General features: G+C 39.2%; 2 protein-coding genes and 1 long non-coding RNA gene across 3 annotated transcripts in view; all 3 read left to right on the plus strand.

Moving 5' to 3' along the window:
* Positions 1 to 217: 217 nt before the first annotated feature.
* LOC108087374 (transcription initiation factor IIA subunit 2) lies at positions 218 to 887 on the plus strand. Its single transcript, XM_017184716.2, has 2 exons — positions 218 to 406; positions 481 to 887. The coding sequence occupies exons 1-2, from the start codon at positions 335 to 337 to the stop codon at positions 727 to 729; spliced, it is 321 nt and encodes a 106-aa protein (XP_017040205.1). The 5' UTR covers positions 218 to 334; the 3' UTR covers positions 730 to 887.
* A 612-nt stretch (positions 888 to 1,499) lies between these two features.
* LOC108087207 (protein pellino) overlaps positions 1,500 to 26,802 on the plus strand; it is a 36,494-nt gene continuing 11,191 nt past the window's right edge. The window contains 2 exon segments of the mRNA XM_017184472.2: positions 1,500 to 1,872; positions 2,358 to 2,492. Of these exon segments, the coding sequence (XP_017039961.2) occupies positions 2,482 to 2,492 (11 nt within the window). The 5' untranslated portion in view covers positions 1,500 to 1,872; positions 2,358 to 2,481.
* LOC122320784 lies at positions 19,926 to 23,412 on the plus strand. The gene is made up of 2 exons (XR_006245830.1): positions 19,926 to 22,602; positions 22,676 to 23,412. It is a non-coding gene; the product is annotated as an uncharacterized LOC122320784 (long non-coding RNA).

Genomic DNA, 26,802 nt, shown 5'->3' on the forward strand with positions numbered 1-26,802 from the left:
CTCGTGTAGAATTTGAATTCTGTTATAACCAACCTAGACATAAGCCACTGGCACACAAATGGGAAAATGTTTTCACTGTCGAAAACATCGATACTATCGTTTATCTTAGCAGAGCTCTGGGCGAGACGGGGCTTCAAAACGTTGGCCTTTTAAATATTTCTGTAAGAAGACGTGAGCGCCTCCAGCGGAAAAAACCCAAGTTTGTCTAGCGATAAGAACCTATCGAAAAATATGGCCAGCTCTATTGCTTCGCATTAAAATTTTTTGCCCGACTTGTCGAGTCTTGCAAAAATTCCGACGAAAAAAGAAAACTAACCGTAATTAAGGAGCCATCATGTCCTACCAACTTTACCGCAACACCACGCTGGGGAACACCTTGCAGGAGAGCCTTGATGAACTGATTCAGGTGGGTAATGGCCCGCAAAATGGCCGCAGCTTGCGTTGCAGAACACAATGTAAAATTTGGGTTCCATATTGCAGTACGGTCAGATTACGCCCGGACTGGCGTTCAAGGTGCTGCTGCAGTTCGACAAGAGCATCAACAACGCCCTAAACCAGCGGGTCAAGGCCCGCGTGACCTTCAAGGCTGGAAAATTGAACACTTACCGCTTTTGCGACAACGTCTGGACCCTCATGCTCAACGATGTGGAGTTCCGCGAGGTGCACGAATTCGTTAAGGTGGACAAGGTCAAGATTGTGGCCTGCGACGGCAAGAGCGGCGAATTCTAAGCCACCACCGATCTGATCTGAATATGAATACCATACACCCATTATAACCATTACAAATAGTCGTAAGATTCGTAGCCGATAAGTTGGGTTGGCCACCAAAAACCGACCGTGTGATGCAGCAGACATTACAACAAATACACTGTTAATTCATAGTTCAACAAGTGGTATAATATCTATTGGTCCGGGAAGAAAGGTTTGATTTTCGAAATTTTTTTGTTTTATTTTTGTGCTTTGCCTTGAATCCCATGTGGACTCGTGTCTAAGAAAGCAGTATTCGCTGTAGCCGAATAAATTCCTCGTTAAAAAGTGATAAATACATTATTCATTAGAAGGCGCCTAGAAACGTTTTTAAATATATTTTAGCTGGTTGTGTTATTGATAGAATTTTTATTTATTACGACTTGTTTAAAATCGTTTACATTTTTTATTTGTTATATTGTTGCTGGTAATTTAAAATTTAAAGTAAAAAAAACATTGATTTTATTTTGTTATAAATTTTAGAGGATTTAGAACTATTGATCTTTTGATCAAGTCAATTAAATCTTCATTAAAAAAAGACGTCGAATTTTGTAAATTTTAGTAGTCATTTTTTAAGTAATTTTTTTTTTTTATAATAATTAATTTCTTCCCTTAACAGAACTCTGTTATTCAGTCAAATAGTTTGAAGCTTTGCTAAATTTAAGTTAAGTTATGAACCAAGCGCATAAACTGCGATTCTGTTATTTTTTAGCACATTGTTTTGGTGTAGGCGTTTAGCCTGGCTTCTCTACACCAGCCATCAGCGGTCACACTACAACCTGCGAACGAACCAAAAAAACCACCGCCCGCATCACCACGCACCGTTATTGTTGTTGCCTGCGCCGATTTATTGACAACAATTAACAACAAAACAAAAAGAAAGGCAGGCACTGCCTACTATTTGAAGACTCGCGATTTGAAAACTGCCAAGCGATAGAGATCGGACGATTTTAAATCGAAAACGCGCGCGAGATGCGGAAAAGCCAAACGCCGCGAGCTTTGTTTATGTGTATCGGAAAATAACACACAGGAAAATCCCTTAGATTCTGTGTTTGCGAATGAGCCAGTGCAAAGGCGATAGAAATAATATCCAAAGCAGATTGCTGAATAAATCGCACTCGAGAGGTAAAAATGCAAATCGGAGTGTGAATTTTGGAAGTGTTTGTGTGCAAGTTTGTGCGAAGTGACTAAGCGCCGCAAAGAAAGTGGAAAAGCGGAAAGGCTGAGGAGGGGCGGAGAGTGGGAAAGGGAAAAATCTAAAGTGCATTCATATTGCGTGCTAATCTCCGCCGTTTTCCACTGCAGAAACGTGAATATAATTACGGCGAAAGCGGATCAATAAAGTGATTTTTCGTGCAGCCAAAAAAATAAAATAAAACCTGGCGTTGGCGTTGCAGCAGCAGAAAAAAAACAAAGCAGAACCCGCCTGCAACGTGAAATAAAAATAACAATTTTGTACACCCGTCGATTTCCTATTGTCTGTTTTTGTTTTCCAATTGGACTCCTGCTGCGTCGCCTTCGTCTTTATATTCAGTTAACCATCTAGGAAGTAAAAGTCGCGTTGCAAAGCAATTAAAATTAATCCATAATATCCAATCGATTTTTTAAAGGTTTATCTAAAAGATCGGCAAAATTAATTTCCGTCGCATTAAAATCTTTACATCAAAACTGGATTATAACAGATCCGTTGATATTGGCACTCAGCAGGAAAACAATTCGGGAGTAACCAACAAAATGGTGAAACGGTAAGTCATCATCCAGTAATCGTTATATGCACTTCAGATAGGGATCGCCGCTATCAGTCAGACCTATTTTTTAGATATTGTATGTCGTTAACCCGTTCCGACAGCCAATTAGCGTCTATGTCCATCACAGAATGTGTTTATTGTTCCTACAGTCCCCACTCAGTACAGAATATCTTGATGTATAATAAACATTTTTATTAGTCTTACACTTATTTTAATGAATTGCTGTTTAGGATTGATGTTTAGGGAGCGAACAGAAAAGATTAAAATTTTGGTTTTTTCACTCTTGCGAAAGATTTCTGTTTTTATATACATATAGAATTGGGGATTTGCGTTGCATTTGGCCGCGCCTGTCGGGGTCTATTGAACCCCAAACACAAACGGCTGATAAACATTCTCACCGATTCCATATCGCTTAAATTATAACGCAATTTATAATTGTTTTCCTTGTGTGATTTCCTTTTTTTGGTTTTTGTTAATCGCTACTACGTCGCAATGCAAGATTGTTATTTCTATTTGTGTGCGCATTTTGTCACTGCTTCTCTTCTCTGCTCCCCCTCAACTGGTTTTCCCACTGAACGACGGCTCCAACAACAACCAACCCCCAGCTGGGAAAAACACCCCTTCTGGGTGCACCAAGACCACCACCACCGCACCACCGAAGTCTTTATGTTTCAGAACTCTAGAACGCAACGCCGCATAAATTTCATGTGCGTTTCCCCAAACAAAGACGAATTCTACAAAATACAAAAGCAACCAGAAGCTCATAAAGGTATATTTCAGAACCGGAGCCTTAGTACCCTTGTAAAAAATTATTCTACCATACGGTTAGTCTTCTATTACTTAATTCTCTATTTGCCAGAAAATAATGCTAGTTTTTCATCAAATCATTTTATAATTTATACCATTTTTTAAATTGATTAATTTCACATCATTTTTAAGTCAATTAATAAAAATAAAACTTTTTTGGTTTCTTGAACGCTCTTATCATTAGGTACACTAACGTTAATTTTTTTAGGATTTATCTTCTCTGGGGTTATAAATGACTTTTTGGTTTACCATAATCTGTTATTTCCAAATGTATAAACAAACAAACAAAAAGATATGAAATATTTTAAAGTAAACATTTTATAACTGCACTGCTTTAGCAGTTCTTATCTTTATAAACTTCGGCTTACTTTTTATCCAAAAATAAATAAACAAACAAAGTTTGTTTCGTATATGCTTTAAATATTAAATCTTTATAGTATGTATGTACACATGTTTATCAAAACTTTTGTTTTTGAGACGAAAAGCAGAACTGTCAAAATAATGGCGGTCTCAAAATACCCTCTTTTACAATTTTAGCCCACTTAATTTCATTCCTGCGATACCCTTTTTCCAGTTGGGTTAACAGATGACTAGTTACCGATAGCTGCTTTCTATCCCCCACCATCAAGTTCAAAGTGTTTAGGGAAATGAAAACTTGAGTGGAAAGCTCTCGAAAAAAGTAGTGTTACCAACACTGCGACGGAATGGGGATACCCCTTGAGGCTTGAAAGGATACAGCGCCATAACATCAATGAGATGACAGCAAAATAGAAAAGCAGTTTAACGCATGCGCTTGACGTCACGACTGCATCAGCAGCAGCGTCAACAAAAAAACGACGATAAAAAACAAAAAACATAATGTCCAAGTGGAGTTTGCCTTTGCAATTTGATTTTCTACACGATTTTCAGACTTTTCATCTGCGGGCCTCCAAAATAGCAACAACAAATACAACAAGGCTGCGCCTACATAAATAACTGCATACGTTGCATTCTCTTGCCTTCTCTCGCTCCCACTCCTTCTGGCTGCCTTCCCCTCCCTGTATCCAACAGTGTATCTTGTTTTATTTGTGTCTGCCTCTAAATTTGGAATACCCTTCCAACGATTATATAGATTTAACTAGGAAGGTTAAGTTGCAATTTCTTGGCGCAGGTATTTTAAGTATATTCGCTAGTACAAATAAAATATTAGATCCGTTTTACATTATAATATTTTTTAAATAAATTGCAGGGTATACTTTTTCAACTTGCATTAATCAACTAGCTTCCCTTCTCGTTTTCCATTACTTTGTCGCGTTGTTTTCGTGTTCTTGTTGCCTTCTCACTCTGTAGTTCTTGTTGTGGTTGTTGTCGTTGCTCTTAAAGCAGGTTCTTCTTGTTGCATTTTTTACAGTTTTTGGTTTGTTGTTGTTTTTCGGGTTTTCTGGATTTTGGGTTTGTTGTTTTCGTTGTCGCGCCCCCTCAGCATCTTCGTTTTTCCCTTGCCGTTTTTCCAACATTTTCCTACTCTACCTGCTTGCCCCTTTTATCGATATTTATCAACGGCAGTGCCGCCTTATTGACGCCATCTCGCTCACACTCGTGCACTTCCTGCCGTTTACCTGAGTCCGCGACCTGTTCCCCACATTGTTGTTGTTGCTCTGCGGTTGTTTGGGTTCCGTAGCTGTTGTTGATCTGCTGTTCGTTGTTGTATCGGTGGTTCTGGCGATCGTCTCGCAGGGATTTATGTACAAATCCACAGCCTTCATGCATATGGCCGCATGGTATAATAAGTACAAGGTAGTCTCGTCGGCTTTTTTTTCCCCCTATCGACACTACAATTAGAGCGAGAGAGAGAGTGTTTTTCTATGGGTTCGGGTCGATAGGGGGAAAAAACCCGAACGATTTTGCAGCCGACGAGACTACCTTGTATAATTCTACCATGTATGGCCGTGTCTGTTCTGTTTTGTTCTGTTCGGTGTTTATTAAATTCCGCGATGCGTGTACAGGCGCGGACAGGAATGTAGTGTTCAAGGCTAAGTCCATTTACCTTTTATAAGACGTAATTTTTTGTGACACTGGCTATAACGGCTAAAAACATTTTTAATGGAGTTTAAAGAACTAGTAGTAACCCAAAATCAAATTTTTTTTACAAAAATTGTATTTGTAAATAGGAAAAATTTATTGTTTTTATGAGATTTATTGAAAGTAAAGAATTTTCTTGGCGACGCAAATAGGTATGTTTTTAATCAGTGTTTCACTTCAGCTTATCGTGGGGTTATTATCCTGGCCGTAGCTGTGCGCTTGCATTTTCAGTTTTCAGTGGCTGCGCAGCGGCCGTTTGCCTTCTGCTTGGAAATTTATTTGTCTGCACGCCGATCCCCATTATGTTCATGGGCGTATGTATGGTCTGTGTGAGTAAGTTGCTTCCTTGTGTTTCTCTGTCTGCCACTCTTCCATCTGTTTATTCTTTTTTGGCGATTAAAATTAAAATTTAATTCCGCTGTTCTGCTGCCTGTAAATACTTGTTGTTGTTTGCTCTTGTCTGGTGGCTGCCATTGCTCCGTTTTTTTCATTGAGCTTGGCTTTGTTTAACGAACTTCCTTGTTTTTTCCCATCCCCCGAACTGCAATTTTGACAACGCCTGTTGCTGCGCTTAGCAACGTTTTGCTTACATATGTTGCTCATTTGTTAAGTGCAAATTTATTTATGAAAATCTTACTATATACACACCATTTTGGATGATTCATATGTATGCATATGGCCTGGTATGAGCATAATTAACAGATATTATTCATGCACATGACTCGAGTGAATAACGCTGAAATTACCTTTTTTTTGGTCAGGGGTTGAGAGATTCTTGCTTTGAGGTACACTTTTATACCAGTTACGAACATTTAAAGGGTGAAAACACAGTGTTAATTAGCATTATATTTAAATTAAACGCTTATACCCATTTTTGTACCTCTGACTTTTGCCTCTATATTTTACCCTGACTTAAGTCCTTATCAGTATGATAGCTCAGCTTATGGTTCAAATAATTTACAACCTCTTTACCATGCTAATTATTCAAACTGAGTTGCCCATAGTTGATTTTAATTTAATTTAATGAATGAAATGTGTAGACTTATAGAGTGACATATTTTCATAGGTGGGGAATTCCAAGTGCTGAGGAACTTAGTTTGTCAGTGCTATTTGAATGCGAAATTGGTAGCATCCGCCTCAGAATTTCATGTTCACCTTGACAGTTCTTTAGCTGAAAGTTTAATTAACTCAGATTAACATTTCATGCCGTCTAATGGATGTTTCCCCTTTCCCACTGAAAGAGTGACGGGAGACGGCTTAGGAACTGCCAGTTTGAGTAACATATTAAGTTGACTTTATGCGCTGTTTTAAAACCGTGTCAGCTTTTTCCACTTTCCTGCTGCTGCATTTTGCATTTGCCCTTGCTTATCATTTCACTTTTGTTTCAACGCAGTATGCACTGATAAGGTGCAGGAAAATCTCTGATTAGCTGCAGCTGCCGCCACAAAAAAATTAATCAGACAAGTAAATACACGTGACCTGGATCTGACTCTGGAAATCTGAAGAGAACCTTAATTAGGACCGCTTTTGTTCGTGTGTTTGGCTCTGATAAGCTCTGGCGGAAAATGTCAAGCGTAAAATGCAAACAGAACGAACAAGCGGCCACATGGGCTGACTGGATAAATAAACTAAATAAAATAAAAATAACTTTTCGTACTAATCACGAGTGCTGCCGTTGTGCTCCCCCCATTGAATTCCGTGGGATTCTGAGCACAAAGAGGCGGAATCATCAGTATCAACAACCTCGTCGAGGTCCCTTCTCCTGCCCCTCCCCGACTTATCGATAACCCCGCCTTTCCCACGGCTTTGTCTATTTGCTGACCGAAAATCGCTTCAGCTGTAATATTTACTGCTAACCAATCTGAGTACAGTGACCATTCTTATATATTAAATGTACTTATGAACAATTCGAAATATATTAGTAACAGATATTTAGGATAAAATTAGATATCCATGGGTAATAGGAATGTCGTTTAATTGAAAAAAGGAAAATAGTAAACATTTTTTTAAAATCAGTAATCGTTCCAAGCTTAAAGCAACACCAGTTCTTGATCCTCTAACTTTGGCAAAAACCACTGTAATTGGAAGCGAAAAAGAGGAGATCATTTTTGTTAGCTGGAGGCTCTGGGTTCAAAGTTCACGGCGCTTATCAGTGCGCACATCTCTCGGACATCGCCTGAGATTGGAGCCAAATTGCCGTGGCGTGCATTGCCATTTGAACTCGAAGTGTCAAAGGCACGAACCGTTTGAGATTACCCGAAAAATGGGAGGCAAGTTTGATGCTCCCGGGCGGCTGACCTACATAAGGAAGCACCCGCCCTCGACTGCCCCCCTTTTCCTGCTGGCCGAGTGAAAGTTTTCTCTTTTTGCTGCTCCGCTGGCTTGGCTTAAGTAATTTACAACAATTTACGACAAATTTGCATTGGGCCGGATAGATTTTTCGGGCTGTGGTGTGAAAAATATGAAAGTGAAAATGAAAATTGCTTAATGAACGCGTTTAACTTTGATTTGCACTCTGTGTGTGTTTGCGTTTGTGCAGCTGGTTGATGGGAAAAGTTGGCATCTTATATGTATTTACTGTATCCAACTCGATGACGGACTGGTGGGGAAGGTGACATGGATACGGCACCACTGTCCACAGGTCCAGACAGGATATGTGCCTCGCCTCGCCGGGCTGCAGCTGCAATGAAAAACTGGCCAACATCCTGCGGGGGAAAATGAAACAATGTTTAATAAAAAAACAACAGCACGAAAAGTGCCAACATTGTCGCATAAAAACGGTGGAGAGGAAGTCAAGGGTGAACGACCACAGGGACACCCAGTAGACAGGATACGGTGGACAGACAGACGATTCGATTAAACTTTTATGCAAGGTGGAATATTCAAATAAAGTACACTTCGTTTAACCGCCCCTAAAACTGTTAAAAGTTTGGCCAAGCCATCTAAAAAATGCACTTCAACTTAAGTTTTTGAAGAGAACTTTCCGACAGCGAGAATTTTCGTGGCACTTAAAGTATAAATAGTTCAGAGAATATTTTTGGAAGCAACTTTAAGGAAAATTAGAATAGGAAGAACTAGATATGCATAGAAAAAAGTTTGTTTATATGTTTTTATGTTTTTATTTACAGTTTAATAAGATTTTTTCGGTTGAGTTAATAAGTCCACATAAGCATAGACAAATTATATCTGATTAAAGCTTAACAAAGTACAAGTAGAGCCTAAAAATGTGTTTAATATTTTATTGCTCACTTATACGCTTTGTCAATTAATGAGTAGCACACGCAACACCCATATTCGATGTTGGTGTCATTAATATGCCCAGTTTGAAGCTCAGAGCCCAGATCCCCGATCCCAGATCCCCGATTCCAAGACCACAAACGCTGCTGAAAGCGAGACAAGCTGGCTAAAAGCTGAATGCGGGCTTAGACCCTTGCAGTTGCTGACTCTGTCTCTGTTTCTGTTTCTGATTCAGTTTCTGTTGCCTTAGCCAGTTGCCAGACATGAACAAGCTTTTGTATATGATTTGACCTTAATTCCCTGGCACATTGCACTTTAAATGCAGGCTGTAAATGGAGCTGGAGCTGTAGCTGTAGGAAACTGCTCCTTTAAGCGCATTTTGAACTTTGTTTGCGGGGCTCTCCTTTCTTCTTGCCAGCTTGTTTTTCGGTTTTGTCGGGCATTTCCGGTTTTTGTGTGTGCGAAGACGATGAATATGGCGAAGATGAGAAGCCTGGCCTGCCAGCTAAGTTTGTCCCGGTGAAAGACGTTGGTGGGCCAGGTCCTCAAGTGGACAGGGAATGGGAAAGAGGAGCGGAGAGGTGCGGAACGGAGAGGGCCGCCATATCCTTTGTCTGCGAGTTGGCTTAGTTCGAGTTTCCCCGGCACAATGTGCCCGCAGGAAAGTGAGTGTGTGCCAGACTGTTTGCCACAAAGGATAGAGGATATTGCTCTCCTCCTTGCGAGTGTGTGTGTGTTAGGTCATTGGCTGCTGTCCTGCCATCTCATGTTTTTCCGTTTTTCTTCCCCTCCTGCCGGAGGAAAACTTTTGCCCAATATAAATTTTTACTACAAATTTCTTTTCTTTTTTTTTTTTTTTTTTGCAGGTAAGTTGGCGTCGAAAACTTTCGGAGTTTAAGGCAATTGGAAACTGTTACTGCTGCCCCCGAACATCGCCACTTGACTTTGGCCAAGACCTGGAGGCGGATTGAATTGGTTTCGGTTTGGTTTGGGGTTTTTTGCCTACTTTTTTCGCCTGTATATATTATATTTACTTTTCGGTGCGGTTTTGTGAACTCATTTGAAATAATTACATGGCTCTAACTCAATGTCTTGAGGTTGCCTGGGACGCGTTTATTTTCGTTGAACAATTGATTTCCCACACACGAAGACACAGAAATTGCAGAAATCACAAAGACCAGAAATGGGAAATTCCTTGCTTATTGTTGGATCCGCATAAATATGTATCTTAGTTAACAGTTGAAAATCGCGTGGGCTGTCGGCCGGTTGGAGTTTTTTTTTGCAGACCGGAGAGGAGGTGCCAAGTGGCAAGAGGCTCGTTAGCCTTGTTAACTCCGGCTTAGGCGTTGCCATGCACAGTGTTCTATAACTGTAGGTTGGCCAATCCGTTCTGAGAATTCGTCTCAGATGTGCCAACTTTAATTGGCAAGAAATTAACTTGGGCCATAGAATTTAGGTGCATTAATAACAGAAAAAGCTTCCCACTTAACTAAAGTGGGTCTTATTTACCATGGATAATTTATGTATTCCAGGAATTTGTTAATGTGAGAAAAGTTGGGATTAATAAGTAATAAGCTGGATAATAATGCATCTTCACTAAGAACTGTGCCTTAACCCTTTGAGGGGCAGTGGGAAGTATACTTCCCACCTGTTTCTTTGCCGTTTTTAATTAATCTCTTTCGCACTCCACTCGTTTTAGTAAAAATATATTATCATTTAGACTCTCAAATACTTATAAAAAGTTATGAAAAAAAATTTTTCGTGAAATTGTTATTAATTAATTAGTTATAAAAATTCAAACTTGAAAAAACTGTCGTGTTTTTGAATAAATTCAGCTGTGTGCAAACTACAGGTCCAAAAATTATGAAAATTTTTTTCTGACGAGCATATACATTGAACAAAAACATATGTTTTTTTCAGAATTTTCGGCAGGCTAGTTTTCATGAAAAAATTTTTTGAATAAGTTAAAAATAGTGTTATTGGACGAATCTTTCCGTTTGATTTCATTATTTGTTACGCGGCGAAATTCGGATATCAATGGTTTTACATAGGTTTTCGGGGTTGCTGATAACGATTTTGATATCAGTAGATTAATATCCAAAATTTCACAATTCCGATATCAGAATCGTAATCAGCGACCCCGAAAACCTATATACAACCATTAATACTGAAATTTCGCCAAAGAGAAAAATGTGCCCCTCAAAGGGTTAAAGCAATTCTGGATGGCAAACTAATTTAAAGCAATGACCCTAAAGTTAGTAAAGAATAAGGAAGAGATGTTCCTGAGATTGTGTTCTAGTTCCATTAACTATTTGGTGTTTAAACAATAATTAGGGTTATGCTAATTTCCTTCTGATAACTTTTTTACACTTTACATAACACCGAAGGCAAACTTTTAAGGGAGACTAATGAGCCACAAGGGGAAAGTTGGGGCATGTGTTATCAACATATATGCATTCCAGGCTAAATCTAAAGCCGCGTTCGCTCCCGTTTTCGTGGCTTAAAGCAACACAGCCACCGATTAACTTGGCCACTCTCCCATTTCCTGTGGCTTCCCTTCCCTCGTTTGAACCAATTTCGCGACCCAATTAAACTGTTTACTTGCATAATTTCCACGTTAGTTAGTGCGTAATTGCATTAGTTGGAGTGTTAATAGACCATGCCTAACTTTTCGCGCAATTTTCAAATGGCAAACTGACTAAAATTGATGTACAAACTGCCGCGATTATGGCGTTACGCTGATCATAATGATGATGATGATGATGATTAAGGCGCGCCTTCAATTCGGTTTTCTATAGTTGGGTTGGGTCTGGATCTAGGTCTGGCTCTCTGATTTGTAACTGCAATTGCAGCAAACACACACACACACACACATTCGCATTCTTGGCACACAATTGCTGTGGCATTTATTGGGTGTTATTGTTGCGGTTTCGCAGTTGACCCACATTTTAGCCAATATGTTGCGCAGTTTATGCTGCTAACAAGTCAGCGTCTGGAATACGTGTTCAAAGGCACTCGGATATATGTACAACCGATCGAGAGGAAGTTATACCAAAGGTGTCATTGCGATTATTTACTCATGTGTGCCGTATCGATTCGTGGGAAAACTGGAGCAAAATAAATCTGTCAAATGAAAAGAGAGAGGAGCTAATTTCCTCCCAAACAAGATATCCCCCTCGTCTGCACTTAAAAGTATTGCGTTTTGCATACTTTCTTTTGGCCCCAAATTGTTTTCGTACTTTGAAACCTAAATGCAAATTCAAATATTCATAGCCAGCTGTCAAAACTATGCAGAAAGGAAAGAGCAACATAAAATGGAAATTCTATTTCAGATAATTAAGCATACAATTTGTGTTACAAAGTAAAGAATAAAATGAACTCTAATGACAGCCTTTTTTGTTGCAAATTTCGTGAAAATTGTTAACTCGAGAAAATGCAATGGTAATTGCTATTATCTTTATGCCTTCATCCAACCGCAAAAATGAGAGACAGGCCAAGAATAACAATACCATTTCTGCTGATAAGCACACTTAGCGTTTTCCATTGGGGGTAAAGTCGGATGAGACAAGATGCGGTCGTGACTTTGTGCGCGTTGGCGAAAAAAACAGATTGAGAATCTCTTCACGAATTCGAATATTAAATTTAAATGGGTCTATGAGTTCAAGTGCCATAAAATATACAGTACAGTACAATACAATACAGATTATAAAACGGTTTACCATTTTATCTTTTATAATCTGCAAAGGCTTGATCCCCTTAATCATGGGTCAATGTTTTACCTGCAGATGGTTATTTTTATCTTCAGAAAAACAAGTTACTTCTGGTTCAAAAACCTACGCGGATTATAAAGATTAAGATAAGCGGGAGTGCTTATTTTTGCTTGACAAACCGACTTACTTCTGCTCAGTTAGATTTACTGTGTTCAAAGATCGGGGATTACTTTATCTGTGAGGGAGTATCTCACTACTACTTGCTTGCTTATCTTCTAATGACGTTTACCTGACCCACATTCGATGTATTGGATAACACCTGTTTGATGACCTCAACTTAATTGACACTCTGAATCATTTTCGTACAATGCATTGTTTCATTTGTTAGTCACTTGCACGTAATGTGTTTCTACCCGTCACTCCCTTTTCACCTCCCCCGAAAATGGGATGAGCCACGCCCCCTTAACATCTGGTTGCAGTTAATGGGAAGATGAAAACAGCAAAACATCCATGAAATTGCTGCAATTAACTAACAAATTGTTGGGGAAGATCAGTGATTAAAACATGAAAACGCTTTTATTAAACGAGAAAAAAAGAAACCAATAAAAAGCAAAGCAAAAAGAGTTTTCGAGGCAGCAGCCAATTAATTTGACTATAATTTTTGTGGCTTTAACGCAAATGCATTTGCTGTTGAAAGCGGTTTAAAATATCGGAGGAGCTTGAGCTGGGTAGGAAAACTAATGGAAAAAGATTGATCATCGAATAAATTCAATTACTCTGTCAATAATAACATATAATTCTAGATTGGATCAGTTATTGAATTTGACAGAGAGATCAATTAAGACTGTCGTTTGAGGTCAGTTATCGAGTGAGACAAATTACTACCTTTATTATGCGATGATATACTATTTGAATTTAGATATTCTCTAGGCAATCATCTCCTTTCCTCACAAAAGCCAAGCTGTTGCCCCTGAAGAGCTCAGCGCTCTGCTGCATGCAGTTCTATTGAGTCTATAAATATTTTCCTACAGATAATGCATATAACAATCAGTTTTTTTTTTCTATATTAAAGCAAACTTTATATGCAAATAAAAACAGCAGCGATAAGAACTTCAAGGGTATCCTGTTGAAGCTGAAGATCAGCAATTGTTTGCTATGAAAACTCTGAAGTTCAAACAGATTAAATCATCGATAAAAAGTCTCGCAAAAAGCGAAAGAAAAGTGGAAAACCTGATGGCTTTTGCTGCATGCGTCACAAATGGAAGCAAAACTGGTTCGACTTGGGCCCCCATCGATGAGGCAATGTGGCAATGTCGCTGACCAGCTTTTCATTGCACCTTTACTTTACTTCACTCCAATTCACTACACTACACTTCACTTCACTTCAATTCACTTTGCTTTGCTGCACCCCTCGGCCTTTCTCCGCGTGAAAGTGAGTACGCTTGGCCTTTGTCTTTGGTCGGCTGTCGGCGTCTGAGTTTGCACTGATTATGGCAATTGCAATTGCAATTGTCGCTGCAAACAATGCGACATAAAAAGCAAAATAAAATAAAAAAAAATCAGAAGAAAATAAAAGGCCGACGCAATAGCCAAAGCCAAACAAAAGTAATGAAAAGAAATGCAGCTCGTTGAGTTGTATACTCTTGCACAAGGTTTCATAATTTAAAACAAAAAAATATTCTTGGCAATATGCGGAAGAACCGAGCAGCTCTGAATATAAGATTACGGCTATATTGAAACCTTTTATCTATAAAGGCTTTAATGCGTCTTAAAAACATTAAGCAATATTTTATAAACAAATAATATTAAATTTATATACAATTTGTTTTGAATGTTAAAGAGATTGTGGAGTATAAATTACTTTTTTATAGGTTTCTGTTTCCTATTTATTTTAAAGAATTTAAAAGAAGGCTTGTTCATTAAGGCTACTTTATATAGATCTTTAGATATACATAATCGCATGCTATAGGGTATATCTGGACTCGCCAAACCCTAGATAGAGTATACTTCCTTTTGATGTTGATTTTTGTGCTGCCGTCTGTCATTGTCGCCTTGAGACGACATCGTCTGCTGCGTCTTTTGGGTTCAGCGGCTGATTATTGACGAAGTCGACGTCGGCGTTGTCACCGTGTTGTTGACATGCCCGGTGTCCCCCGCAGGCGGTCCCCATACCCCATACCCCATACCCCAAGCCCCATGGCTCCGTGGCTCCTCCGATCCGTATCCATAAATCCCAGGCTGCCTGCGCCAAGGTGCGCTCTGTGTGCACTGCACTTGTCAACGCAATTTGTGGTTTTGTTTCTATCTCCTGCCACTCCGCCGCACATTCCCCTCTCCTCCGGAGTCTTCGCCTGCTGGCTACTTGTCATGAATACATCCATCTATACACATATATAGTGTACAGGGAGAGTGTGGTGCTGCTGATACGTATATATAGCCATGTGCGTGACCATTGCAACCGTGTGTGGCCTGAACCGGGCTTGTCCATATGGGGAGCCATGCTCGTATAGCATTTGCATTAAAAATCCATGAGAAATTGATTTTTCGTTCGGCGTTTTCCTCTTCTCTTTTTTTTTTTGCATTGTTTTTGTTTTCGCGTTGGGAGTGCGGCTGCTGCAATTAAATAAAAATTATCTGCACGCTTTGGCGATTTGAGAATTCATTGAACAAATATCAAGATATGTCAGTGGGGAGATGGAATACTATCTATATATGTGTGTACGAGTATATCTGGCATTGCATCGGTTTATTTTGCGGTTGTCTGCGATTTGTCCGAACGCGTTAAATTGATTTGTGCTTATAATGATGACCAATTGACTTTGATTCGGAGGCGATAACTGGATGCAGCTTTATGACAGTTTCGCAGGCGCGTTTTATGATAATTCCCAAGTTTTATTTTCGATATCGTGGGCCATTAGTATTTTTAGAATTTATTAAAAAGTAAACAAACGATAAATAAAGCATGCGCGTATTTGCCATTGCATATTTCTTTGTTCTTTGCGCTTAAAAAAAAAAAAACAATAAAAAGCTTTATTTTTAGAATCTTAATTACTTGTTTGTTATTCTTCAAAACATTTATATTCAATTCTTAGTTGTTGACGGTTTTCGAAATGTTTCTTACAACAGTTTTTATAATCTTGTTTGAAAATCTCAACAACAAAAGACTTTTAAGCTTCTTAAAGACAATTTTACCTGTGCTATGGAGGTGGCAATTACCATTACCATATGTAAGATTATTTGGGTTAACTGGTTAGCCTTGGCCATAATGTGCGAAGGTCGAAAGCGTATGAGCTTGCAGCGGTATTTTGCTTTATAACATCCCACTTCCGTCGATAAGATCCTACGTGTTTGTGCAGCAACGGAAACGGAATAGAAACCCCACCAAATTTTATAACTTTGCGTCTGAAAACTTATCGGGGTGTGTGCATAGCGCTTACAAATATAAATATATATATGTGTATATATTTACATGTGCCAGCGAGCACGACTTGCAGCTATAAAAGTTTTGCGCCAATATCCGTTCCGAATTGCTGGTGCCAAAAGAAAAGGGGTCGGGAAACTAAAATTGAAAGTGCACAATACTAAATTTGACTAATGGGGTTTTCTCCCCCTCCTGTAATACACACTCTGATGGATAACCTTTGGGCACTCACTCAACGTAATCGAATCGACAAATTCTTGGCATTTCGTAAATTCAGTCGGAGTTTTGTGGGGGCGGTGGACGTCGGCTTTGGGGGCCTTTGGCCATCCCCTTGGAAACTTTGAAACTAGAACGGAACCGAGCAGCGTTTGTAGCATTAGCAAAATTGAAATAACAACAGCGGCAACCTTACACAAAGTAAGTAATATGGTACATATACTCGTACGTATGCCAAACAAGGGCATCCCCTTTGAAAATGGGGTCGTGGTCGGCCCCTTTTTGAGAAAAGGGCGGCCAACGAACGTTTCTCAACAATTAAATTTCTGGTCTGTCGCTTAGCGAGTTGCCCTCTGACATTTGCATTTGGCTTGGGATCTGGAGAGATGTCAAAATGGGAAAAGCCCTCAGCTTTTTTGGCATTAACCCCAGCATTCTGCGATTAACGGTTCCGACAGCTCGAAAAGCCATTTTTCACTTGTCGCTTTTGCTCTGTTCCTTTTAGGTAGATTTTTTAAGCCCAGTTAATCTTGTAATGGATTCAATTTAAAAAAAAGGATAAAATGGTTTCTCTTATCTATATAATAAACTAGTAAACCCGGCGAACTCCGTTCCACCACCAGACGGCGATAGTTTTATGTAAAATTTCGTTTGGTGTTTAAAAGATAAAAAAATTTTTTTTTTTGTTTTATATATGAAAAGGAAAAATTTTATTTCGATACCATTAAAACTTTGGCCATTGCTGAGTGTTTTGCAATATTACACGTTGGTTCTTCAATAATTTAAAGATTTAACGGTAATTTTAATGCTGAATGAGCCGTTTGGCATCCTTCTAACAATATGGCTGCTATTCCCGAAGAAGCAACTGCAACAGCTATGTTGGATCTCGCCCGAACAGTTGCTAAAGCTAATGACATGAGGAATGTCTTGCCAGTTCCACCAGGGGCATCTAGGAAATATAAACCACCATTTTCTTTATCGATTGCCTTCATTAAAATATCATAAACTTTCTTCTGTTGAACTAATAAATTTAATTCCTGGTGATCATATTCACGTTCCCGTTCTAATTCTCGATTAAATGCCTCATTCATTTCACGATTTGGCGCTGGCATTTTAACCTGATTAATAAATTACCGCACATGAGGTAACACATATGTATCTTCGATCAAGAGTAGAACCCGATTATGTACCTCATTCATCTCAATGTCGTGATTTCTGCCCAGTATCGCGACGTTTGAGCATAATATCTCGGTTTCCAAATTGTTCACAATCAGGATGGCGACTTCGTCTATTGTTGGAGCATTAACTGTCCTTTCATGTGTTCCAGATGGTCGTTTATCTGCTTTTATGACAACTTTATAGTCATCATTTGGCATGCGCTCTAAAGCACTCTTAAACAACCTGACCATCGCATGATGTTCATGAAGCAGACACTGCAAGTCTTGAAGAATTGCTCGCTTCATCTTTTCATTGATCGCTAGACGTCGATCAAATTGTTCTTCCATGTTGCCCATGAAATATATTTGTAAAAAATTTTTTTGTGTATCTTCGAAAGGTAGTAATGATCCAATTCGATGGTGAATCTGCCCTTGCATTTAAGATAAAGTAAGTTATTCTTTAACTAAATTTCTATGTAATACCAAAAAAAAAAAACCTTAAATGTCGGATTAAACCTCGTTCTTCGATAAAATCTGCCCCAAATAACGTCATTTGGAAACAACCATTGTATTTTCGAGTATTTGCAGAAGAGTGGCGTGATTCTTGTGTTTCACCACAAAGCAGTGAATACAATGGCTCAGGTGGCGGAGTCAACAATGGCAATTTCACTTTACCATTAAAGCAGCATAATCCAGGCGTTTCTCCGTAAAACTTCAACGCACCGCAATACTTGCAAACAACGTCCATTTGCCCAATGCAAACGCTGGGATGTAAGCTGTAATCAGTGATGCAATCGTATTAAAACACTCACTGCTCGATTCAAATCAGCAATTGATAAATATCTTTTGCGTCGCAAATTATCTATTTTTTGACCTCTGTTGTAAGCTCGACGATCCTGCATTGTCAACCGAGCCGTGTTACGGGTTGTCTCACTTTGTTCTTCTTATTGAGAAGCACGAAGTCGACCCATACAAACGCGGCGCTGTTCACGTGCAATGTTTTGTTCCCCTTCAGTCCTTTCATTTACAGTATTTTGTAGTCTTCTTGAATTACGGCTTTGTCGGGAAAGATTCGATCGTCTTGGTTGCGGCATTATTAATTAAACTTCAATTCACTAAAACCACGAAAAACTTCACTTCACTTCAATTCACCAAAATCACAAATAACTTCAATTCACTTCAAAAAAATTGAGTTAAAATGCTATGGTAGTGTGTGCTTGTCAGTGTGATGAGGTAATAACTCAGTTTATATGCCGTTTTTGGTATGTCGAACGGAATAAAAAGTACCCTAAGTCCTATTCCGGGCTCTAAGCTACCTTCCTACCAATTTTCAGCCAAATCTGTTCAGCCGTTCTTAAGTTATAAGTGGTGTAACTAACACAACTTGCTTTTATATATATAGATAATATCCATCTTCTCCTTGCCAAAACATTAGCGGGTATTGCAACGCGTCATATGATCGATGAGTTTCAGATATTTGTTGCAGTTGCCCAGTATCGCGACGTTTAAGCACAATATCGCGGTTTCCAAATTGTTCACCAACAATCAGGATGGCGACTTCGTCTATTGTTGGAGCATTAAATGTCCTTTCGTGTGTTCCAGATGGTCGTTTATCTGCTTTTATGACAACTTTATAGTCATAATTTGGCATGCGCTCTAAAGCACTCTTAAACAACCTGACCATCGCATGATGTTCATGAAGCAGACACTGCATGTCTTGAAGAATTGCTCGCTTCATCCCTTCATTGATCGCTAGACGTCGATCAAGTTGTTCTTCCATGTTGCCCATGAAATATATTTGTAAAAATTTTTTTGTGTATCTTCGAAAGGTAGTAATGATCCAATTCGATGGTGAATCTGCCCTTGTATCTAAGATAAAGTAAGTTATTCTTTAACTATATTCTATGTAATACAAACAAAAAAAAAACCTTAAATGTCGGATTAAATCCTCGTTCTTCGATAATATCTGCCCCAAATGACGTCATTTGGAAACAACCATTGTATTTTCGGGTATTTGCAAGAAAGTGGCGTGATTCTTGTGTTTCACCACAAAGCAACGAATACAATGGCTCAGGTGGCGGAGTCAACAATGGCAATTTAACTTTACCATTAAAGCAGCATAATCCAGGCGTTTCTCCGGAAAACTTCAGTGCACCGCAATACTCGCAAACAACGTCCATTTGCCCAATGCAAACGCTAGGATGCAAGCTGTAATCAGTGATGCAATCGTATTGAAACGCTGCTCGATTCAAATCAGCACTTGATAAATTTCTTCTGCGTCGCAAATGATCTATTTCTTGACCTCTGTTGTAAGCTCGACGATTCTGCATTGTCAACCGAGCCGTATTACGGATTGCCTCTCTTTGCTCTGCTGATTGAGAAGCACGAAGTCGACCTATTCTAACGCGGTTCTGTTCACGTTCAATGTTTTGTTCTTCTTCAGACCTTCCATTTGCAGTATTTCGTAGTCTTCTTGCATTACGGCTTTGTCGGGAAAGATTCGATCGTCTTGGTCGCGGCATTATTAATTAAACTTCCCTTCACTTCAATTCACAAAAAGCACGAAAAACTTCACTTCACTTCAATTCACCAAAATCACAAATAATTTCTACTCACTTTAAAAAAATTGAGTTAAAATGCTATGGTAGTGTGTGCTTGTCAGTTTGATGAGGTAATAACTCAGTTTATATGCGATTTTTGGTATGTCGAACGGAATAAAAAGTACCCTAACTCCTATTCCGGGCTCTAAGCTACCTTCCTACCAATTTTCAGCCAAATCTGTTCAGCCGTTCTTAAGTTATAAGTGGTGGAACTAACACAACTTGCTTTTATATATATAGATATACATTGACACAATAGGGCTTTTAGGAAACACACTAATCTAATAAACATTTCATAGTTAATGTCAATATGCAATTCAGGTACATTTTCATAATATTATATAATACCTCGAATATTATGAAAATGTACCTTATTTTATAACTTAAAGGAAATATTTTGGGTTACTTAAACACACTTTTAAGTCCCATGTTAAATCGAAGCTTGGCAGGTTTAAGATGTCAAAATAATACCAATCTAGATCAGTTATTTCGACAGTTAATTTGCATAGTTGCGTTGCCGTGCTCGAGATCTCTCGACGTGGTAACAGAAATAAGCCAGCTTACGAGCCGCAACTGAGAGCCCGGTCGAAAGCTGAGCGTCTGAGAGGCGGCAAACCAGACGACAAATGCCACAGAACACGTAATGATGATAAACGCGGGATGCAAGATGTGGCAAAGTGGGTGGTTTATGGGAAAGAGGAGGAGGAGTGGGGAGGAGGATGGGCTCTTGTGGGAGGGCCTGTGCAAACAGTGCAGGAATGGAACACAGTCGGTTTGGGGGCCTGTTCCTTAACCCATACAGCTCGGTGACATAATCGGCACAGTTGGCCTGGCAACAACTGTTTTGCCAGCGCTTGTTACAAAACAGCCAGCTGGAGGGTCTTTTCGAGGGGCCAAGGGTTCTTTTCTTTTTTTTCCGGGAAGGGGAAGGGAAAAGGGTGAAGGGAACCGGGTTCGCAGCACTTGATATTAAAATAAACATATACTTTTGTACACCGAAGGAATGACTGTTTTGTGGGTTGCGAACTTCCGATGGCAAATTCACCTTTTGTGGATTTGGAAGAAAATTGTACCTTTAGCGGACAAGAGTTGCATGGCAACGATTTCCAATTAATTATTTGCATAGCATAGTAGTAGCGGGAAATGCGAGCGACAGCCATAATTTGAATAGGAACGCATTAAAAATGATTCAGGCAACTTGACGGTTAATTTGTGTAAGCAACCAACCTCCAACTCCAAGTGAATAGTGAATCGATAGCGTCAATCAGCGTAATGATGCTCTTCCCGGCGAATCGATGGCCCTTGATTGGTTTGTTTAATCCGGGGAGGCAACGGAAGTTACAATGGTAACCATAGGTATTAGCCAGCAATCTACCAATCAATATCCACGCACACACTAGCTTCTCTTTCAGTTTTTTTTTTTTTTTTTTTTTTGCCAACCTTTCTGGGGAATCGGAGATTGGAGGTCATGCCGTGTCTGACCCAAAACTGCACGTTTTCTGCCCGGTGTGTTGGTGTTTGTGTGTGTGTGTTTGCTTTTTGGTCTGTGACCTTTGACATCTGACTCTGCTCTGCTCTGCTTTGGAGCTTCAAGTTGAACGGAGTTGATTGACATAATTCATTTTGACCGCCTCGATTTGGTTTCGAATTTTGGATATGAAATTGCTTTGTCGGCCCTTTTGTCGCATATCGATTTCGGGTAAATGTCAATCGAACCCTGGCAAATGTCGTTGAACCGTCGGTGGGGATCGGGGGGCGTAAGCCTGGCCTGTGGGCGTGCCCGGGCCAAAAGCCTTGGCCATTTTATGGCTTCATTTCAATTTGGCATTAATTGGTGAATGTTGGTTCATTGTTGCTGTTGTTGTTGTGGCTGCATTTTCATAGTTTCGCCTGCGGCCGGCAATCAACAAGCAGCTGCCATCTCTCCGCTCTCTTTCTAGTGCACATAAAGAAAAGTACCCCAACTTAAAAAAAATTTTAAAATACTTTAAGGGAAAGCAGATCAGATAACTAACCAACCTACAAAACGAGCATTATTTCTCATTTCAAAGCAACTATAACGTACTCCTGGCTTTTTATTTTTTTCTTTGAAAAATTAAAGGAAATAACCATTAATTAAATAATTTCTTTTACATTTAAGAATTCGATTCTTTTCAAAAGACTTTGTTTATTTAAATTTTGGATGGTATCAATCATGGTCTTTACGTTCCTTTTTTTTAAATACTATGTATAACCAATTCTAAGGGAACACTTTTGGCTTCCCCCACTGATTATTTTCCCCAGGTGTACCACCTTATTTTCCTTTGGCTCCTCCTGCCCTCCTCCTCCACCTCGCCCATGCTCCACTGGGTTGCCTGGGTCTGCCTGTGTTTCGGCCATGCAGATTGTTGCTGGCTGGAACATTTTCAATGCATAATCAACAACAACAACAACAACAATAATAATAATAACAACAACAACAACAACATCTCGCTACGTGACGAATTACGTGCAAAATTGCTACCCAAGAGCAACGGCAACGGCAACAGCAACGTGAAGCGAGCGAGCAGCCAAGTGTTGCCCTTTGTGCAGCTGCTTTTTTCCGTTGCCATGACGTTTCAGCGCTTTTTTTTATTTTTCCTTTTTTCATTATTATTAGTTTTATTTCATTTTGCGATTCTGGTTGCTGACTGAAAGACTTCATTTTCTAATGCGCAAAAACAGATTCTCTTTGAGCTTGTCAAAGTCTGGATCAGCAGCACTTAGATTGGAGTGTCACGTACGACAGAGCCAAAATTTTATTGATCGCAGCCTTTGGCTTTGAGTTCGCTCAGCTGCTAGTTTTCGGTACGCACAACGCATAATTTTCAAATCAAATTGCAATTTTCGCGGCTGCCAGAAAAAGAAGAAGATCGCTGGGTAAACTCCCCATTTTTTTTTTTTTTTTTTTTTTTTTTGTGATTTTTGGACCGACTGGTTGTTGCGCTTGCAGGTGAAATTGTGTGCAGCGTAACATATTATTAAATTGCCTTGATTATGGCCACAGAGCCATCGCTCGGGGCTTCGGACGCGTTCGGTTGGAGCACCAGAAAGCCCAGAAAGAAATAGCCAATTTGAAACCGACCGAGTATTTCCTGTCGTGTTCGCCGCTCTGTTGTTGTTGTTGTTGGTTTGTTCCTCTCCGCTGGCCGGCAATTAAAGTGTGTAAACATGGCCGACTGAGCCGGGCCAAAAGCGAGCTAAATCGGCTGTCAGAGTCGCGTTGGCAGACGTCCGATCATAAATCTTAGAGTGCTGCCAAAAATAGAGTCATTCTTTTTGAGGGGATCCGATCCAAACGGAATGGAATAGTCTCGATTCGTTTCGATTCGATCCGATGGATGGATGCATGGCCGCTTGGACTGTTGTTCAGCAGCAGAACAGGAACAACGAGACCGATAAAGACCGAAAATAAACCCCGCCACACACATGCAGACAACAAAGAAAACGACCTGAGAATTGGGGAGGCACTGCATTTGAAATGAAAAAGCATTCGGAACGAAGAACTTAAAGAAAATGTACTATTTTTGGAGCACCGATTTGGAAATACTCTGGGACATGTCAGGAGTTCATAAGAGATTGGTAATTAAAGGTGATGGATAGCTTTGTGTAAATTACAGGGGAAGTGGTATATATTTATATGCATACCGAATAATAAGAAAACCTAGTAAAGTGTTCTTAAAAACAATATAACTATATATAAATATGTTGAATAAGAATGATTTTTAACTCTTTTTGTTATCGCAAAAGAATTAAGTAATGTAAACCCTTTATAGCAAACCTCATAGGTGAGCACTTTAGTTTTATTATCTCCTCCATTTCCACCATTTATTGGATTACCTTATCGGGACTATCGATTATTTGTAAGTCCGCTAAGTAAGGGTATCGAAAGGTTTTTGCCGCTCTAATGATTGATCTACGATTAGTTGAGCAAATGGGAGTTCTTCAAACGTACTCTGAAGTGGGGATTTGGGTTGGAACCGAACCCAACAGAACTGAGCATTTATATGGGTCAATAGACTGACGATCGCAAGGCAGTCGATTGATAATGGCTTGTCAGATAATTGCTGTGCCAGTTTTTCCCTTTTCCAATTTACTTGGAGCCACTTTGCCTCCATCATAAATTGAATTTATATTAGGGTTCTTTGTTATGATTTCTTCACCAACGTTAAAGTGGGGCAAACTTTCATGTAGTTTTTAATTTATTGTTATAAAATACGCGTTAGTTATCTTTTCATTTCCTTGCTTTTAGTGGATGTGTTTATTATGTCATAACTATTTTAGTCACGCATCTGTGTCGACAATTTTCATAACTTTTCCTTTATTGTTTTGTTTTCTTTTTCATTTTCTTTTCCTTTGGCTTTTGTTTCAGCTGCGTTTGCCTTCGCACCTGCAATGTAACGCTTTGCTTTTTCGCTTCAGCTTTTTTCTCGCTTTTCATTTGGCCAAATTATGTCACTTTTTGTTTAAATGTTTATTTAAACAGCGCCAAAAAGTTTCAATTTCCGTTTGCTCATTAGGCCGGGGCGTGCTGTTGGTTTTTTGGTCCGTTTTTAGTTGGTTTAGAGCGGAATGCGAAGTAGGGGGCCTACATAATTAAGCGCTTTCCGACCAACTACGGGCCGCCAGAGGAACCGCCTACACGCAGCGGTAGAAATAGCTTGATGCCCCATCAAACTAGCTGCGATTTCGGTTCGCATTTGGGCTGCACATGCAAATACCCTGGAGTTATATACAAAAAAATGCATTTTAAAAAAGCGATCAAGCAAAAAGTTTAATTAAACTATGAAAATGCTTACGTGCAAAAGTATTAAATAAATAAATGTACGTTTTAATTCCTATCTCCGGTTTTTCTATATAATTTACATACTTACAGTATTTTCTAGTCTAGTACTTTTTCTAGCTTATAACTTGTTTTCTCTTTGCGGTTGATTTATTCCTCCCTTCTATTATTTTTTGGGTGCTAATGAGTTTAACAACCTGCGGCCATTTATGACGAGAAATTTGAAAATGGATGTTGGGAATGTACAGGGAATACCGAGCAATGGTTTAGTCACCGCAGAGCAGATGAATCAGCTCTTAGATTGACTGAAACTCGTTTCTTTTATTTCGAACAGCTTGATTACTTCTTTCGCGAGGGAAAACATTTTTGAGTGTACAATTTTGCTGCTTATCGAAGTCAAAATGTGTTATCGCAAAAGAGGAAAACAAAAATGCATAAATAATGGTTGAACCCATGACATCATATAAACAGAGCTAAAAGAGTAGATGATGAAATTGCTCTAGCACTTGCAGTACTTCAGGGTTTTTTTTTTTGCTGACCGTTCCCAGATCCATTTAGGGGCCACAATAATTAAATGCCATCTATCGAGGAAGCTGCGGAGATGGTAATAATTACGAGATGATGATGATGGGAACATAGAGGAATATCACTTCTATTGGACCTCTCATCATTCTCCGCAGCTTATTTCTTCTATCTATAAGCTAGTCATTAGTTCCATAATCACGCATACAAACTGAAAGAAGGCGTGCTTAGCTCAACCCAGCACTTGGCATTTGTTTATTAAAATTGCTGAAAGCAACGCCAGCGAAGCGATAATGACGTTCGGTTGTAATAAACCGGGAAATTAGCATTTTCATGCTTTCATTAAGATGACAAACTGCAGGCGGCAGAGTGAGCATTTCGGTTTCATGTCAGTTCGGTTTTTATGTTACTGGTGCATCCCAGCCAGTCGAATTCGAACCCAAAAGTGAGACAATACAATGGCCCAAATCAGCACAGACAACTCGGTAATGGAAGCGGCTGCAGAAATAGAAGCACTCCACGAATGAAAAGCGAAACTATTAGCACGGAAATGGTTTGTTTCTCCATCTTTGGCTCCCTCCGCGTGGTTTTTATTTTTAGCAAACAAAAAAACCAAAACACAAAAATAACAAGGAGAAAAGAAGCACGAATGGAGGGTAAAAACTAAAAACGAAAAACGTCAGTCGGCAGAGGAAAATCCATAAACATAGGAACATAATGTAGGCAAAGCTTAAGGAAATTCAGGCACGCAATGATCAAAGTGTTCCGAGAATACTCTTCTCAGCTAATGGAAGTTTCAAACTATGGGGTCAATGTAGCATACTGATAACGACTAAGTAAAAGTAGGGAGAATTTATAACTAGAATAAGATTCTTATCAATTAGATGAAACTAATGTATAAATATAAAATATGCCTGAAGTACATAATCAACAAAATGTGATAGACAAGACTTCATATTTTAATTCTAAAGAAATTTTTATATCTTACTAGTTTAAAGCGAACGAATTTCACACAAGTTTAACTTTGTTTGTTTAGATTTAGATAACTTCGATTATTTTTGTATATTTCTTAGTAAAGATAAGATAACTTACTTATTTAAATGTGCCAGGGTGACAACATTTTCGCAAACATGCACCATGCCTCTTTTTGCGTAGAGACTTTAAAAAAACGTGCTCAAGAGCAGCTCAGACGTTTGCTTTTGGCAAGTAAACTAAATACACTTTTTTTCTGTCTCGCTGGCCGTCTGTTTGTTTGTTTAATTTTAGTCAGCTTGGTTTTGGTCGCCTCGGTGCTGGAGTAGTGCAAATTTGTTTGCCAAAAAAGCAGCTGGGAAAGGCAAACCAAAGGCAAACCAAAAAATATTGTTCGAGACGTGCCGCTGCATAGGCAAACAAAAAAAACTGAAAAAAAACTGGGAAGATCAGGGAGCAGCGACGGACAAAAAAGTATAACTTCTTTTGTTCGGTTTTAGACAAATGTTTTGTGGAAAAAAAAGTACAAAGCAAAAAGTACGACAAAAAGCGAACTATACCGCCAGCGACACCAAACAAGCTTTAAATGAAATTTCTGCTGATTATGTAACAATCTAAAAAGACAGCGAGGGAAAAAGAAAGAGATATCTTTGTTGCTGTTCGGCTGGCTGTTAAAAGAAAAGTGGTTAGGAAATTGACAGGCGGCGATTTGCATAAATGGAATTAGTGAGCCGCCGCTAACAAGGCTTAAAAAACCCAGCCCAGACCCACAAAACTTTTTGACCCTGTCAGCCGATGGCAAT

Source organism: Drosophila ficusphila, unplaced genomic scaffold (genome assembly GCF_018152265.1).
Source record: "Drosophila ficusphila isolate 14025-0441.05 unplaced genomic scaffold, ASM1815226v1 contig_791, whole genome shotgun sequence".
NCBI classification, from domain to species: domain Eukaryota; kingdom Metazoa; phylum Arthropoda; class Insecta; order Diptera; family Drosophilidae; genus Drosophila; species Drosophila ficusphila.